Below are 17,185 nucleotides of genomic sequence, written 5' to 3'. Positions count from 1 at the left end.
ATCCTGGGTTGCTTACTTGGAAGTTTGACTACTTACCTTGTCTGTCACCTCTTTCGGCAGATCTCCTAGCTCGGCGACTTGAGGGACTCCTACTATAGGGTTTGTATCGCACTTGACCAAGCCCGAAACTACAAGTAAGCTTCAAGTGAAATTGATACATTACCTTGTACATCTTCATCGGTTAAAGATACCACCCCTGGATGGAGGAAACGTACTTCCAGAGAAGATGCCACATCTACATATGAGAAAGATAAGGCAAGTGAAGACGATACCACACCTCGGTACTTAGAAGTTTCGTGATTACTCAGCGGCTTGGATCTTGCAAGTCCCCAACCGAGGAGCTTCCCTTACTCGGGAACTTAGGGGAGCACTGTTTGTACCATACTTGACTAATCCCGAAACTACTGAGCACCGGTCAACGTTATACCGTCAAGGACCCAGAAGAGTTTCCCTTCAACCAGAAGGCCAATCACAATGCGACACGTGTCGACATCAGAAGCCAATCACAGCACGACACGTGTCAACATCAGAAGCCAATCACAACACGACATGTGTCAATATTAGAACAAAACTAGAAACTCTCTTCTATAAATAGAGATCATTCTCCCACAATAATCTCTAATGTCATTTTGTATTAAACTATTCACTAGAACTCACTAAACCAGAGCTTGAACCTATGTATTTGTGTAAACCCTTCACAATTAATGAGAACTCCTCTACTCCGTGGACGTAGCCAATCTGGGTGAACCACGTACATCCTGTGTTTGCTTCTCTGTCTCTATTCATTTACGTACTTATCCTCACTAGTGACCGAAGCAACCAAGCGAAGGTCACAAAACCTGACACTTTCTGTTGTACCAAAGTCTTCGCTGATTTTGTGCATCAACAACCTCAACCATAGAATACAAGCTGGATGGATGAAGTGGAAGAGTGCATCTGGTGTGTTGTGTGACCGCCGTATGTCACTGAAGCTCAAGGGAAAATTTTATAGGATGACAATAAGGCCAGCGATGCTGTATGGCACGGAATGTTGGGCGGTGAAGCATCAACACGTACAAAAAATAGGTGTAGCGGAGATGAGGATGCTTCGTTGGATATGTGGGCACACGAGAAATGATAAGATTAGGAATAAGGATATCCGAGGTAAAGTAGGAGTACCCGAAATTGAAGGAAAGATGAGAGAAAATCGATTACGGTGGTTTGGACATGTGCAAGGAAGACCTACTGACGCTTCGGTTAGAAGATGCGACCACGGGATAGAGGTCCAAGGCCAAAGGGGTAGAGGAAGATCTAGGAAAACTTTGGAAGAGACTCTAAGAAAAGACTCAGAGTACTTGGATCTAACGGAGGACATGACACATAATTGAGCTCAATGACGTTCTAGAATTCATATAGCCGACCCCACTTAGTGGGAAAATGCTTTGTTGTTGTTGTTGTACAAACGTCACAATAACAAAAGAGTAATGCTACATTTATCATCTAATTGTGGTATACGAGAAGTCTTTCTCCTTCATTTATTTGGGTTTTGCAAATTTTTCAAATGATGTGGCTGTTCACATCAGATACTACTTAAGATGATATAGAAATATAGTATAAAAATATAGTACGAATAACATTAACATTACTCATAATAAATTAATTGAATTTTCAACAAATTATAATTATCCGACTAGAATGGACTTCCTCCTTCCCAAAAAAACCTGCAAAACCCCATCCGACCCACCCGCCACGAGCGTGCACTGCTCCTCACCAACTTGCCGCCAGCACACGCTACTTACAAACGCGCCCAAGTCCTCACCGCACCCACCGCTATTACTACTTCCTGCACCCACCTCCCCAAACCCGTGCACCCAAATGGGCTCGCCCCACCTCTTATCGTACACGAAAACCCGGTTATTTTCCGACCCGCACCCGATTAGCTCCCCATTTCTCCACACCGATAACCCCACAAAGCTCCGACTATTGGCGTGCCCCTTGTACGTCCGAATCGCCCGCGAATCCTCCGTGTCCCACAGCTTCAAACACCCGTCCGTGCCAGCTGTTACCACCGTACGCCCGTTAAGAAACCGCACGTACGTCACGGTTTTCCTGTGTCCGTCGAAGACCGAAACCGGGCTCACCATTTTCCGAACATCGTAGCCGTAGGCCTTCCGGTCCGCGCATCCAACGGCCAGAAGGGCCCCGCCGAAGGGATCAAACTCCACGCAACAGACCGGATTTCGAGCGTCGCTGGGCTGCACACTGGCCACGCAATTGCCGCCCTCGTGGCGCGGGTCCCACAGCTGGAGGGTCCCGTCGTCGGAGGCAGACGCTCCGAGAACCGGATCGGAATGCGAATAATCCACGCTCCAGACCCTGCGCCCGCCGTGCTCGTCGCGCTCGAAGATGGGTAGTTTTGTTTCGAGGTCGTATTCCGTGACGACGCCATCATAGTCGCCGGAGGCCAGGACCCGGCCGTCGGATCCGGGGCGCCAGCGGAGGCTGCTGAGCTTGGCGGGAGTGCAAATGGTGTAGTCGCATGCATCGACGTGGTCTATCAAATCCGCCATACTATCACTAGAACTTCCACAGATTTGATTATCATAATTGGGTAAGAGAGATTTCAAGCTGTAACCTCTTATTTTTCTGGCGATTCCGCCGGTGGCTAAGACGGTGTTTGATGGGTCGAACTCGATTACGCCAAGGGTGTTGGACGCGGCGCCGCGGCAGGCAGTGGAGGACACAACTGTTGAGAGACTGAAATCCCAGTCACAATTGTTGAACTCTGATCCTTTTCCTTCTTCTTCTTGTAGCTTATCTTCTTCTGTGCTTTCTCTTTCTTCTTCTGAAATTCTTTGTTGGGCTGGGAAATGGAATCCTGAGGAGAAGTTGTTCATTTTCCATTCATTATCAATCGGAGTGGTGGTAGGGATGTTTAATTTTTGGCTGCCATAACCATATACCAGTGGTGAAGAGGATGTGGATAATTTCACTTTTCTATCTACGTCTTGTTATCAACATGTCAGCTTGTTTCGTAGAATCAATTCTTCATGTCTTCTCAAATTACTACAATGCCATTATATTCCCAACTAACCGTTGTGTGTGTATCTATTTGTGTGTGTATCTATAGTATAGTATAGGGGGTTGCTATCCACATATTCATTTTTATTTTTAACACACACACTCTCAATTTTCGTCTTTCCTAGGCAAGACTCCACGTCGATCTCTCCCAGCCTTCTCCCACTCCCATCCAGCAACTTGTTCTTGGTGGGACTCTTCGACGACGCCACACCACCACCACCACCTGCAGGAGAAAAAAACCTTGAAATCAAAATTTCAATACATACGCCTTGTTGCCGCCATCTTTCACCAACAAGGCCTTCTTGTTGAGCCCAAAATGGGTAAGGGCGTGACGAGGATCTGTGTCGGATGAATTTAGGGTTGAATTTGATCGGTTTTGATGTTTTCTTCCTTTGGGTTTGAAATCTTTTTGCGTTTTGATTAATTTGATGGGTTACTATCTCCTTTTGGTTTATGATATGAATGTGGAGCAAAAAATAATTCCAAAAATTCTAGAGGCGACACGTGAACTTTTATTAAAGAATGACAAGATTGCCCTCAATGAATGGGCATGCTTCTCATATGCTCCCACACGCAGCTTACATCCCTGAAGGTCTTAGCAGCTGAATACGACTGGCCACAGCTCACCTGCCTTTGGCAAAGAATTAAAGATAAGGATTAATTACCCAAATTCTATCTTTAATACATTCTCAATTGAAGATTGATTTCAATCAAGTAAGTAATCATAATTTAAATCAATTAGGGATAATTACACTATTATCTCAAGATATTATTTTCTATTTAATATTTTGGGAATATTTAGAGAATATCTCTCCATTAAACACTATGGTCGGCCCTATCCCTATCCCTATAAATACCTCATATTCTACCAAATTTTCAGAGTTTTTACAACCCTAAAAAAGCCCTAAACACTTTACTCTCTCCGATAAACAAACTTAGGCATCGAAGATCCGTTGACCTAACCCCCCCACCTCGTGGGCGCGTGAAGCTTAGATCTTTGATCAAATGTGTTGATTGTTTTGCAGGTACATTTTCGTCAAGACTGAAGACGGTGGAAATTTGCATCGACAATGAAATTTGTAGTTTTTTTTTAAGAATTAATTTTATGGGTCGAGAGAGACTCCATGAAATGTGAAAATGATGATGGGAAGAAAAAGAAAACCAGGAAACAGACACACGCAATGCAGTGTTTGAATAGAAATGTAAAGACAGAACCAGGAAACGGACATTGCATTGCAGTGTCTAAATCAAAATGTAAAAAAAAAAAAAAAGGGAAAATGACACTACATTGTAGTTTATGAATCAAAATGTTAAAAAAAAAGGGAAACATACATTACATTGCAATGTCTGAATCAAAATGTAAAAAAGAAAAAAAAAAGAAAAAGGAAACAAACATTGTGTTGTAGTTTCTGAATCAGAATGTGTAAAAAAAAAAACAAAAAAAAAGGAAAATGGAAAAATAAATAGTCACTCAAAGAATGAAGCATAGAAGGCGTGTAAGTGATGAAAAAGAAAGGAAACCAGGAAACTGACACTATAATGCAGCGTCTGAATCCAAGTGGTAAAAAATAGAATCATGAAACTAACACTGCGTTGCAATATCTGACCCGTATTAACCCATTCCAAAATATGAAAAATATGAGAAAGGGGCTGTCAGTTGAAGTAGGTGCCAATTGTAATGGTAGATTCTATAATTTTTGTTTATTTAAAATGTATTTAAATGTCACAATACATGATTAACCTATTTATAATTAACATAACTATTGTTGATCTATTTTCAATATGGTAACTTTGTATTGATTTTATACAAGACCACCCTATTTTAAAACCACCATCAAATCATTGCATATATATAATAATTCATAGATTTATCTACTGCTTTATCTTTGCCTTTTTTTTGGGATTTTTCATGTCAACTAGATCAACCAGTCATGTGTAAATACAACTAGGATTTACCTTTGGCATTTTAGGGTTCTTTTGGCTCAAATTACAGGTAATTCATGTATGTACGTATGCAACCAAAAGAAATGGGGTTTTATGGAATTTCAAAATCTCAATTCTAAAACATAAAATAACAAAAATGTTACAATCAATTTTTATTTTATTAAGTGGAATCAAATGTATAAATTATATACCACCATTACTCTCGGATTTGCGCATAATTCTAAAATAGAAACCAACAATTTGATTTAGACTTATACTGTTCTATGAATTAATTTTTATCAATTTTATGAGAGATAAACAGTAGGAGTAGGGGTGTATATTTAATGGGAACTTTAACGAAAAGCACCCGGTACTGTTCACTTTAACGAAAAACCACATTTTTACACTAAAAAGTCAATCCTGATACTATTCACTTTACCCTTTATTTTGTCCTTATCATTAAAACTCAAAGTTTTCAAGCCCTTTTCATTAGTTTTCCTTATATTTAATGCATATGAAAGAAAATATAAAATAAGATTCATGGGAAAGGTGCAGAAGAGAAGGAAGAGGCCAGAGGGTCTTTGGACTGTGGAAGGATCGTTGGTCATTTTTGTGCCTCAATTTTATGTATGGGACATACCGTGGACACACAGTCACTTTGTCCCCCCCCCCCCCCCCCCCGCCCCCCCCGCGGGCATTACGTGGTTTAAGCAAAGCCTTTTATCATCCCCTTCCTTTCTTCCCCTCGTGCCTTTGCCATGCTTTCTCAACCTCTCTTGAGCTCATAACACAACTATGAAACTACGTGTGAGAGGGAGAGAGAGAGATCTTAATTGATTTTAATATCAAAAGTAGCTTTGAAAAATGCATCACACATTAAATATTACGGAAAAAGACTGAATCCATCATTTAACAATTATTTATCTAACTATTTAATATCAACACATTATCACTATCTATGTATGATTCATATTATTGATACCACAAATGTTTCGACCACATAAAATTGATATATTATTGATATGTTTGTCAATGAAAATCTACACGACAATTAACCTAAGGAGCTGAATGATTTTCGCGCTACTTTTTTTCTCCCAAAACAATTAATCAGAATTGAAAAGACAAAGTCACTATTTAATACTTGGTAGCAACATGCGTGCTATTGAAAATGGTGTGGGTGAATAAACGACATGCCGTGTGACAATCTAATACGACCCGAGTGAGCTGAGCGCGCCAAATCAAACCACCCGTTTATACAGCAGACCTCCTCCCTCACACTCCTCAGTCCCAAACCACCGCAGCGATTCCACTTCCTCCGCCATGGGAAAGCAAAAGCAGCAAGTTATTTCCCGCTTCTTCGCTCCCAAACCCAAAACCCCAGACCCCTCATCTCCTTCCTCCTCCTCATTTCCTCCCTCATCGCCGCCGTCAAACCCTAAAGACCCACCCACCCCACCTCCCAAAATCACAGCCACAGTCGCCTTCTCTCCCGCCAAACGCGCCCTCATCTCCTCCCACCTCGCCGTCTCTTCCTCTCCCAAACCAGCCAAACTCCCCAAACTCTCTCCTCACACCCACAACCCCATACCCGCCGCAGCCAATCCCTCCCTCCACCAAAAATTCCTCCAGAAGCTTCTAGAACCCGCCTCCGACGTTCCAGAACCTCCCCCTTCCTCCAACCAACCCGCCAAGTTCACGCCTTTGGAGCAGCAGGTGGTGGAATTGAAGAAGCGCCACCCGGATGTTCTTCTGATGGTGGAAGTCGGTTACAAGTACCGGTTTTTCGGCGAAGACGCCGAAATTGCTGCGAGGGTTTTGGGGATTTATGCCCACATGGATCACAATTTCTTGACCGCAAGTGTCCCAACCTTCCGGTTGAATGTCCACGTCAGGAGGCTGGTGGGTGCCGGGTATAAGGTCGGCGTGGTGAAGCAGACCGAAACCGCCGCCATTAAGGCACATGGGTCGAACCGAGCCGGTCCATTTGACCGTGGATTGTCGGCATTGTACACGAAGGCGACTCTGGAGGCGGCGGAGGATGTGGGGGGAAAAGAGGAGGGCTGTGGTGGGGATAGTAATTATTTGGCTTGTGTTGTGGACAAGAGCGTTTCAGTGGAAAATGTGGATGGTGGAGTTGAGAGCGGTGTGGAAGTGAAAATTGGAATTGTGGCAGTGGAGGTTTCGACGGGCGACGTTGTCTATGGAGAGTTTGATGATAATTTTATGAGGAGTGGGCTTGAGGCTGTGGTTTTGAGCTTGTCACCTGCTGAGTTGCTTCTTGGGGAGCCACTCTCCAAACAAACAGATAAGGTATTTTCCATGTAGGTGTTTTTGAATATTACGATTCTTGTTAGAGAATTAAGTTATTTAGTTCCTGAAAAATGATGGAAGTTTGTAACTTGGAAGCATGAGCATCCCAATCAAGTTAGAGGTAGGTGAAAACCTTCGAATTTAGAATGGTAATCCAAGATTTCAAGCATTTGAAGGAAGTTTCCAGCTTGCATTACGAAGTTCGGCTGATGTTACTGCTTGATTCTTGTCACTAGATGTTACTTGCTTTTTCTGGACCGGCTTCAAATGTCCGCGTGGAGCGTGTCTCACGAGATTGCTTCAAGGACAGTGGTGCTTTCGCTGAAGTAATGTCTTTATATGAAAACATGGAGGGTGGTGATTTAACAGATCATCCAAAGGTAAATACAGATGTGAAAGAACAGAGTAATAAGCACTTGGGAATTGAGGTACGATATTTGTGATATTTTATCGTCATTAAGACCCAAATTTTTGTTTCTTGTCATTCATTTTTTGTTTTAACTCTATTTTCTTTTCATTTTGTTCTAAAGGGATTCATGAACATGCCAAATATGGCAGTCCAAGCATTGGCCCTGACTATTTATCATCTGAAACAATTTGGTTTGGAAAGGATCCTGCGCCTAGGAGCTTCTTTTAGGCCCCTCTCAAGCAGCATGGAGATGACTCTCTCGGCCAATGCACTTCAGCAATTGGAGGTATCTGACTCTGTTTTTGGGTTGTGCTCAAAGAAATTTGCTTTAAGGAATTAATCCCCACGGCCCTTATATTTCCACTCAATTCTAGGGTTGATATTAGAATAGCTGACAAGAATGCATTTTCTTAAAAAGTGATGCAATTTACTTCAATACTTATACCTAGCTATGGATAGTTGGTTCAGGTTTTCAGGCTCTATTGCCATAACCAACATTTCTGTGTCGGAATTGGTGATTCTGTGTTGTGTGTTCATTTTCCACTAGTATTTAGTGGTCATATGACATATCTATGATTGATCAAAATTTGTGCAAAGGGGGAAGATTGCTTGTACCATGATGACTTAGTGTCGGCAGGGAAAGTATTAAATGCTGCATACTTGGTTGGTATAGTGAAACTTCTCAACGATTATAACATGCAATAAGGAAATCAAATCCTTGTAGGAACTTAAAGCAACGGTCCATTTGAAATTAAGAAAATCCCACTAATGAGGTTGGACATATATAAGAGCCCAAATCATCAAAATTTTCACGGGTCCATCTTCCAGACTCCAGCCCATCTCAAATCACGCATAGCAGCAACCTACTTCGCTCTTCCTTCGTGCTTTCCTTGTAATTCTTCTCGAAAATGTACATTTATCTCTGAACTATGATTTCTACAAAATTCACAAACACGTCAAATCCACCTATTTTATATAAAACCAAGGCTAATTTAATAGTTAAAGGAGGTACAAAATATACGTCAAATATCAACCTAACAGTTACCTTACTCTTGAATAATATTAATACTGTAATCATGGATTCATGATAGATATTATGCCTGTCCTATATGCTGATATCTACAACAGTCACCTTTTAAAACTTTCTCGTTTATACCCAAGTTTTGACTCTAGGTAAACACTCCAATGTCTTCAGGTATTGAAGAACAATGCTGATGGATCCGAGTCTGGCTCCTTGCTGCAGTCTATGAATCATACTCTTACCATATTTGGTTCAAGGCTTCTTAGACACTGGGTATGAGCTGCATGTAAACTCTTGTCTTTTCTCTTGAGATGTAATTTCTTCATTTTCCAGTAGCTAATAGTTCCCTTGAATGGTACAGGTATCTCACCCTTTATGTGATCGAACCATGATTTCTGCTCGTCTAGATGCTGTTTCTGAGATTGCAGAATCTATGGGGTCTTCTATATCTCCTCACAATATTGAACAGCTAGATGTGGAAGATTCGTTTGCAACAAATGTGAACCCAGAGCTGACTTATATACTTTCTTCAGTTCTGACGACTTTGGGACGGTCGCCTGATATTCAACGTGGGATAACAAGAATCTTTCATCGGACTGCCACTCCACCTGAGGTGATGCCGACTTCTCCTCCAACCTACTATTTTGAATGGCTGTATGTTTTGTAAATCATTAATTTGTTATTGTCTGGAACAAATTTGGTTGCATTTGGTGCTTAGTGCTTGGTGCGACTATGTATTTTGCCTTACCTATCTTGTTCAGTTTCTCATCAAGGGGTCTGTTCAGTTCATTGCAGTTATTCAAGCTATTTTATATGCTGGAAAACAACTTCAACAACTTCAAATTAAAGAAGAGGGAAGCAAAGGAAATACGAGGGGAAAAAGTGTACGCTCTGAGTTGTTGAGGAAGTTGATATTGACTGCTTCGTCGTCCACTGTAGTTGGAAAAGCTGCAAAATTGTTGTCTGCCCTCAACAAGGAAGCAGCTGACAAACAGGATCTACTAAACCTAATCATCTCTGATGGCCAATTTCCTGAGGTTTGTACTATGAGTTTCGCATACTGAATCACTTATATTTTTTGGGTACTTTATGCTGCCTTCTTATTTATTCTCATCCTACATTGTCAAAATTAATTAGGTTGCTAAAGCAAGGAAGGAGGTTCAATTGGCAAATGAGAAATTGGATTCTCTCATCAGTTTGTACCGGAAACAGCTTGGAATGCGCAAGTTGGAATTCCTTAGCGTGTCTGGAACAACACACTTGATAGAGGTACTGAGTTAAAGTTCATTTGGGAATATTCTTATGTATATAGACACTGCTGGTGCAAGTTATACATGCTGGATATCAAATTTAATGTTTGATTACCTGCAGTTGACCTTAGATGTAAAGGTGCCCTCAAATTGGGTTAAGATTAATAGTACCAAAAAGACAGTCCGGTATCACCCACCTGAAGTCCTGACTGCTTTAGACCATCTAGCTCTTGCAAGTGAGCAACTCACTGTTGTTTGTCGTGCTGCTTGGGATAGCTTTCTAAGTGGTTTTGGTAAATATTATGCTGAGTTCCAAGCTGCTGTTCAAGCACTAGCCAGTTTAGACTGTCTTCATTCACTTGCTGTCCTTTCAAGAAATAAGGTATCCACTGAAGGTTTAATTAGAATTTCTTGTTATAATACATAACTTATTTGGATCTTATGTTCTCTTATAAAAATGATCCTGTCAACTTAATTGGTGCAGAACTATGTTCGTCCAATGTTTGTATATGATGATGAACCGGTCCAGATACACATCTCCTCTGGTCGTCATCCGGTACATATATAACTCTTATTAGGTTTAAGAACACTTTATAATTGTTATTATGAATGCTCAAAGTGGTATTGATATTATTGGTTGCTTCAAATTTGCATATTGGGTTAATCTCTTCTATATCATACCGTATGATACCATATGTAAGCAATCTTAACGTTTCTTTTTCAAAAAAGTTGTAAATGTTCTTTAATGTTTGATTGATGTTAAGAAAATGCTAAAACAGAGAATAGGGTAGAATTTTCTTGTGATTTACTCCTCCCATTTCCCGAGTTATTTATAATTGTACAGGGTATGTATGAAAAGGAAAGTAAGTCAATATAGGAAAATCTAATTAAAATTTTTCCTAATCCTAGAAGTTAACTTTACAGCTCATATACCACGCATGCCAACACATCGTTAGGTCTCACCTCTCTATTGGAAGAACCACTTTCTTCCGCTGATTAGGCTGAGACTTGGGTTTGCCTAAGTTCCAAAGAAATCAGATTTATTAAAATTGAAGGGCTCTGCCGTTTAAATAAAATTGTTTCATCCACTGTCTTATGGCTAATTTCAAATTGTATAGCAGCTCTTCTACTAAAGGGGCTATATTTCATGAGTTGTGGGATTCTCTTTAATAGCTGTAATTTCTCACCAGGTTTTGGAGACTATATTACAAGACAATTTTGTTCCCAATGATACAGATTTGGAGGCAGATGGGGAGTATTGTCAGATTATTACTGGACCCAATATGGGTGGAAAGAGTTGCTACATTCGCCAAGTTGCTCTCATTGCTATCATGGCTCAGGTAAAATCATTGTTCCGACTAATTTATGGCTCAGGTAAAATCATTGTTCCGACTAATTTAACTGTATATGCTTTGGTCGATACAAGGGAATTGGTTATGTTCACCAAGTTGCTCTAGTCCCTTTCAGTTCTCCTTAGCAAGTGAATCTCTTTCAGCTGTTGCATTATAAAGTGTGTTCTGAACTTCTGATTCTTTTAGGTTGGTTCCTTTGTTCCAGCATCATCGGCAAAACTGCATGTGCTGGACAGCATTTTCACTCGAATGGGTGCTTCTGACAGTATTCACCAAGGGAGAAGCACCTTTCTTGAAGAACTGAGCGAGGCTTCACATATACTTCACAATTGTACATCACGCTCATTGGTTATCATTGATGAGCTTGGGAGAGGCACGAGCACACACGATGGTGTGGCTATTGCTTATGCTACATTAAATCATCTACTACAGCAGAAAAGATGCATGGTCCTATTTGTCACGCACTACCCAAAAATTGCTCATATCAGAACTGAATTCCCAGGCTTAGTGGAGGCGTACCATGTTTCTTATCTGACGTCAAATAGAGATATGGGTTCGACAGGCATTCAATCCGAAAATCAAGATGTCACTTACTTATATAAGCTTGTGCCTGGTGTTTCAGAGAGGAGTTTCGGATTTAAGGTTGCAGAGCTTGCACAGGTAATTCCTGTCTCTTTGCCCTCTTTCCCCACTATCTTAAACATTTCTCCCTTTCCCTTTGATAGGAACGCAATGACTTTGTAGTGTAATATAAGTTGGGAATTCCATGTTTTGTAGCTACCTTCCTCATGCATCAGACGAGCGACTGTCATGGCTGCTAGGTTGGAGGCAGTAGTAAGCAGCCGAACAAGAAATAAGGATGACAAAAAGTGGTTGCTAAAATCACTGCCAACAGAACAAAAGCAGGAAGAGCAAGATGTGATGCTGGAATCTCCCGAGTGCCTTCGTGTGGGATGGAGCTCGATTTTAGGGGACATAGATGGTGCCCTGTACGAGAAATTCTTTAAGAATTTGAAAACCACATTACTTGATGACAGCGACCCCATAAAAAGCGTTGAGAACTTGAATCACACAAGAAGTATTGCAAGAGAATTAGTAAGCAGGTAAAGATGAAATTTCTCAGCTTTGATATGCTAGTTTATATGACAATGCACCATGAACTACTGATATTTTCGTTCATGCTCTTTTATTTCCCAGATAGATGGCCCTTACCGGAAGTGATCTGTCATGCATACAGCAACAGCAAGCGAAGGGGACGGATTTAGAAGGACGAATCTCATCAGTTCTGCGGATGTATTTTTTTGAGTGAAGAACTTTGTATTCCCCGAGATCTCCAGCTTTCGTCTTTTGTAATTGACCAGAAATTGGGGGAAGTTATTATGAATATATAATAGAAAGTGATATTTGTTTAATCCATTAATTTTGGATGTACGGATGAAATTTGGCAGAAAAATACAAAGATCCCAAATCAGACCCGAAAAAGGAGAAAAAAAAAAAAGCAAAAAAACACTTGAACCGAATCTTATGTCATAAATAAGAATCAGACTAAAAATGACAAAAATCTAAAATCCATTGATAGCCTCTACTCGTGTCTTAGCTCGTCTGAGAGCTAAATTTGCCTCAATTGTTTGTCTCTTGCCTTTAGCTTTCCTCAAATTAGCTTCTGCTGTTTCAAGAGTTTGCTGATTCGACATTTATCGATGTCTAACTTTGCATCTGTGACCGTGAGACTTCAATACAATTCCTCAAGGCGATCGTTTAACTCGCCCGTTATTTTCTTTAGAACGCGTAGGCCTTGAATTGTAAATGTCGAATTGCAGTTTGTTTTAGTGAATCGTAGATTTTGAGTATTGATGATTTCTTTTACTTGTTTATGTAGAAATTGAGATGGAGTAAGGTTGCTTGGAGGTCGTTGGAAAGCTGGTGAAATGGACGACGGTGGCTTCCCTGTGAGAAAATGGGAGGACCTGGATACTGACATACTAGTGAAGATTTTTCAGTCTTTCGACATTTTTGAGTTATCGGGCATGGCGCTTGGCTTGCTGTGATCCCCTGCTGTGGAAACAACTTGATTTGTCGACGTTGAAGTCGAATTTCATCAAAATACCATTGGAGCCTTATGTTATGATGATGGCCGGTCCAAGAAGACATTGACTCGTATTTTGAAGACTTCCTTGAGTCTCAGCCGGGGAAACATAAGGGCTTTGGTTTTCCATTTCAACTTATTTGTGAGCGATGATCGGGTGATGTATACTGCTGAAAGGTAACTCATTAAACTCTCATCTCAATATTTGTTTTACTTTTGCCAATTATGATTGTAGTTTAAAACTTTAATCCTACCTTCGGTTAATGTTTGCATATCTGCGTTTAGATTCCATTGCTATGGAAGTAATGTCGTTTTTCTCGTATAAAGTTAGGGTATGCAAAATATGAGGTTGTTTCTCCAGGCATTTTAAAGTTGGGATATGCAAAATATGAGGTTGTTTCACTTAATCACAGGTGCCCATAGCTGAAGCGACTGGTTATGCCGGCTTGGAACAGAATAAAAAAGACCGGAATCTGCAAGGCCATTCACTGCTGGAAAGAGCTTGAATCGCTAACAATGCCAAGCATGGCGAATCCCCTGTACCTCTTGGAAGAGATTGAAGGGAACTGCAAAAATTTTAGTGAACTGAAGATCATGGGTCCTTGTGATAGTTTGTTTGCTTCAACAGTAGTTGCATATCTTCCAAAACTGAAGGTGTTAAGCCTCCGTTGCCCGATGCTCTTAGAGGATGATTTGATCACGATCTTGGATGGCCTAAAACACCTAGAAGTTATCAACATCTCACATTGCCTTCTAATCGAAACCCCTCCGCCTACTGCAACTAGGAGACTTGTTAGAGAACTTATCCGCTTATTCTCGAGATGCCTCTCGGTTGCGAAGATTTTTAACATGCATGCAGGACACTTGCAGGGGTGGGAAATTTTGCCATAAACCAATTTACGGACCGAACCATATCGGTTGGCTCATAATGGTAAGGTATAGTTTTGGTATTTTTTTCATAATCGGTTGCCATTTTACCAAACCGACAATTAATGGCATGGATTTGGTAATTGATTTTATGCCCGCAGTATGCTATACCTACCTATATATATTTTTTTCATTTTTCTTTTTCTATTTAGATATTTTAGGTATTTTTTACATGCTTCACTCCTAAGTTTTAGGATTTAGAAAATAAATGACTCCTTAGTTTTAGGGTAAAAAATATATGCACAACTTCTAGCAGCTTTCTCTCAATTTTCTTCTTCTCTTCAATGCACACATCCCTGTCATCCGGCCAACTACTATCTTTGCCAGAAATCTTCTTCTTCTTCATCAACTTTCAAATTTAGGTAAACATTTGTGGAACCCTTTTCTTTGGGATTTATTGTACTGCGATGCTTTATGTAGATCTCACATATTCATAGTACCGTTGCATTCCAATATTATTTTTAAATGATTTTTTTTTTCTGTTGTATCTCCTTATTTGGAGTTAGAAGATGTACGCATATATTTCCTCAGGTCCAGGGACCAATAATGCAGTGCAATGCAAATCACCGGTTGTGTCATTTACCAACCGAACCAGCCAATAATTTTGGCTGAACCGATTTTTGGCAACGGTAAGAAGATGGTTGGCTAGCGGTAACTAATTTTCGGTAATTCTGTATATGTGGCTGGCAGGTGGCACAAGGAATTTGACACGGTTTGCCAACCGAACCCAGCCACCAAAGAACCAAAAACGACGAGGGACTCGTGAGGTGGTATAAGTACGAAGAAGGGCTATGGAAAGAAGATGAGATGAGCTCCCTAGCTTGTTGATTACAGCAAGAGAATGAGACTAAAACTTTTAGTGTGGGTTAGAAACTATAGCTCGCTTTTGTAATCGTCTTACCCCCTTGATGGCTGTATTTCCTCGTCAACGATTAAAACTCCGTCTCCTCTCCATCGACACATAAGACTACCACTTGAAGTGTGTGCTTTTTCTTCTTCTGAGTAATATGTGTTAATACTGTACATAATGTGATTACTTTTCTTTCCTTACTCAAAAGTCTTTGAGCAAGTTGGCTCAACCACTATGCTGCCTTCTCTGCACCAAAGATCGAATCCCCTCCTTTCATAATTTGGATTATATTAGAATATCGCTTGAAAAAAAAAAAAAAAAAAAAAGAAAAAGTCTCGAGCCTATAGTTTATGACGGGTATCGGTCGTGGGCTTATTGTTCCTTGTGCGTTAAGCTATTTCTATACTTCTATTGTTATTATGTTTACTATTCTGTTAGGTCTGGTAATTACATATCGTTACAGGAAAGCTAATTCCTACTCCCGTTGGAATTGGAATTAGGCTTCTGTTCAATATATATATATATAATATACATCTTAAGTATCTTAACCCCCACCAACAAATTGACCGTATACAACTCCAGCATTAAGAACTTCCTGGCTCCCACAATATCGGTAACACACAGATTAACAACTTAACCGTCTGATTAATTAAAAATTAAATTATAAGACTAAAGCTTGAATGGAAGATCAAGAAACGAAAAAAAAAAGAAGTCGAGAAACAATGTCATGCGATAACTCGCGTATGACTTTGGGAAGATGGGAAGACCTGAATGCTGACATATTGTGGAAGATTTTAGACTGCTTCGACGACACCTCTGAATCTGATGATTCATCTTCCGCCATCGGAAAGGTTAACTGTAGTGCCGTTTGCAAGAAGTGGCGTTCGACTCTGTGTGATCCTCGGCTTTGGAACACGCTTGATTTGTCGACGATGAAATCACATTTCATCAAAACCCCAGATAAACCTTATGTTTATGTTTGCAGCCGGTCCGAGATGGCACTGAGTCGCGCTTTGAAGATTTCTCTGAGTCTCAGCCACAGGAACATAACCACGTTGATTTTTAATCTCCAGTTATATGTTCCCAATGATCTCTTCATCTACACCGCTGAAAGGTACGTTAAGTATTTGAAACTTGTTCCAGACTTTCTTCTAAGAAACAATTTTTTGATCGCGACCATTGACAAAAACTACTTTTTAGAGAAGCACATGCCTAACTTCACGGTGTTTCTAACAAAACTAATTCTAGCAAAACGGCTTATATTATGAATACTTTCCGAAGAAGTAGTCTCAAACGGCCCCTTAGACTAACGTTTTGTGTTGATTATCGATCGCAGGTGCCCGAATCTGAAGCGACTAGTCATGCCATCCTGGAACAAAATAGAGATTGATGGTATCCGCAAGGCCATCGGCTGTTGGAAAGACCTTGAATCCCTGACAATAGGGAACATAGAATGGACCGAATTTCTCGTCCTCTTGAAGGCGATTTCAAACAACTGCAAATATTTCAGCGAGCTAAAATTGATAGGCGCCACGAATCCTACTTGTAACTTTGCTTTAGAACTAGTTAAATATCTTCCAAACCTCAAGGTTTTAAGCCTTCGATGCTCAATGTTCGTGAAGGACGCTTTAACCACGATGCTAGACGGTCTGCAGAACCTGCAAGTTCTCAATGTATCGCATTGCCTTGTTTTGGCTGAAATCCCTCAGCTCGGTCAGGATGTTGTAATTGTTAAAGAGCTTGATCGATCCGTTGTTCACAAGGCTTCGAGGTTACGAAGATTTATAACATGCATGCACATGCAGGACGACGACTCGTCGTGCGTCATGTGCATGAGGAACAGAAACGACGAAGGGATCGTGAGGTGGTATAGATACGAAGAAGGGTTGTGGAAAGAAGATGAGGTGAAATCACTAGCAGTTTGATTAATCAAAGAAGAAGGATTATATGCGATATACAAAAATATAATAATGTCGAGTCTTGTTCTGGTATAACAA

General features: G+C 40.5%; 4 protein-coding genes and 1 pseudogene across 5 annotated transcripts; 4 read left to right on the top strand and 1 right to left on the bottom strand.

Annotated features, from left to right (window-relative positions):
- Positions 1-1,491: 1,491 nt before the first annotated feature.
- On the bottom strand, positions 1,492-3,021 carry LOC126628126 (WD repeat-containing protein RUP2-like). The gene has a single exon (XM_050297714.1). It carries the CDS (start codon positions 2,874-2,876, stop codon positions 1,662-1,664), a length of 1,215 nt encoding a protein of 404 aa, XP_050153671.1. The 5' UTR covers positions 2,877-3,021; the 3' UTR covers positions 1,492-1,661.
- Positions 3,022-6,144: 3,123 nt separating this feature from the next.
- LOC126629722 (DNA mismatch repair protein MSH3) lies at positions 6,145-12,745 on the top strand. 2 transcript variants are annotated; one of them, XM_050299826.1, is made up of 13 exons: positions 6,145-7,293; positions 7,530-7,721; positions 7,824-7,988; positions 8,898-8,996; positions 9,085-9,336; positions 9,509-9,760; positions 9,861-9,992; positions 10,095-10,355; positions 10,458-10,529; positions 11,164-11,313; positions 11,512-11,985; positions 12,103-12,428; positions 12,527-12,745. In XM_050299826.1, the coding sequence occupies exons 1-13, from the start codon at positions 6,304-6,306 to the stop codon at positions 12,588-12,590; spliced, it is 3,429 nt and encodes a 1,142-aa protein (XP_050155783.1). In that variant the 5' UTR covers positions 6,145-6,303; the 3' UTR covers positions 12,591-12,745. The 2 variants fall into 2 exon arrangements, with proteins under 2 accessions (XP_050155783.1, XP_050155784.1); XM_050299827.1 differs by having other exon boundaries at positions 6,147-7,293; positions 12,523-12,745.
- A 126-nt stretch (positions 12,746-12,871) lies between these two features.
- Positions 12,872-15,423, top strand: LOC126629723 (F-box/LRR-repeat protein At3g48880-like; annotated as a pseudogene).
- A 370-nt stretch (positions 15,424-15,793) lies between these two features.
- On the top strand, positions 15,794-16,481 carry LOC126629223 (F-box/LRR-repeat protein At3g48880-like). Its single transcript, XM_050299183.1, has one exon. The coding sequence runs from the start codon at positions 15,869-15,871 to the stop codon at positions 16,454-16,456; it is 588 nt and encodes a 195-aa protein (XP_050155140.1). The 5' UTR covers positions 15,794-15,868; the 3' UTR covers positions 16,457-16,481.
- Positions 16,482-16,549: 68 nt separating this feature from the next.
- LOC126630301 (F-box/LRR-repeat protein At3g48880-like) lies at positions 16,550-17,113 on the top strand. Its single transcript, XM_050300390.1, has one exon. The coding sequence runs from the start codon at positions 16,550-16,552 to the stop codon at positions 17,111-17,113; it is 564 nt and encodes a 187-aa protein (XP_050156347.1).
- The last annotated feature ends 72 nt before the right edge of the window (positions 17,114-17,185 follow it).

The sequence above is a fragment of the Malus sylvestris genome, chromosome 7 (assembly GCF_916048215.2).
Source record: "Malus sylvestris chromosome 7, drMalSylv7.2, whole genome shotgun sequence".
NCBI classification, from domain to species: Eukaryota; Viridiplantae; Streptophyta; class Magnoliopsida; order Rosales; family Rosaceae; genus Malus; species Malus sylvestris.
The sequence above is the reverse complement of the archived record's forward strand: the minus strand, read 5'-3'. Positions and strand labels throughout refer to the sequence as shown.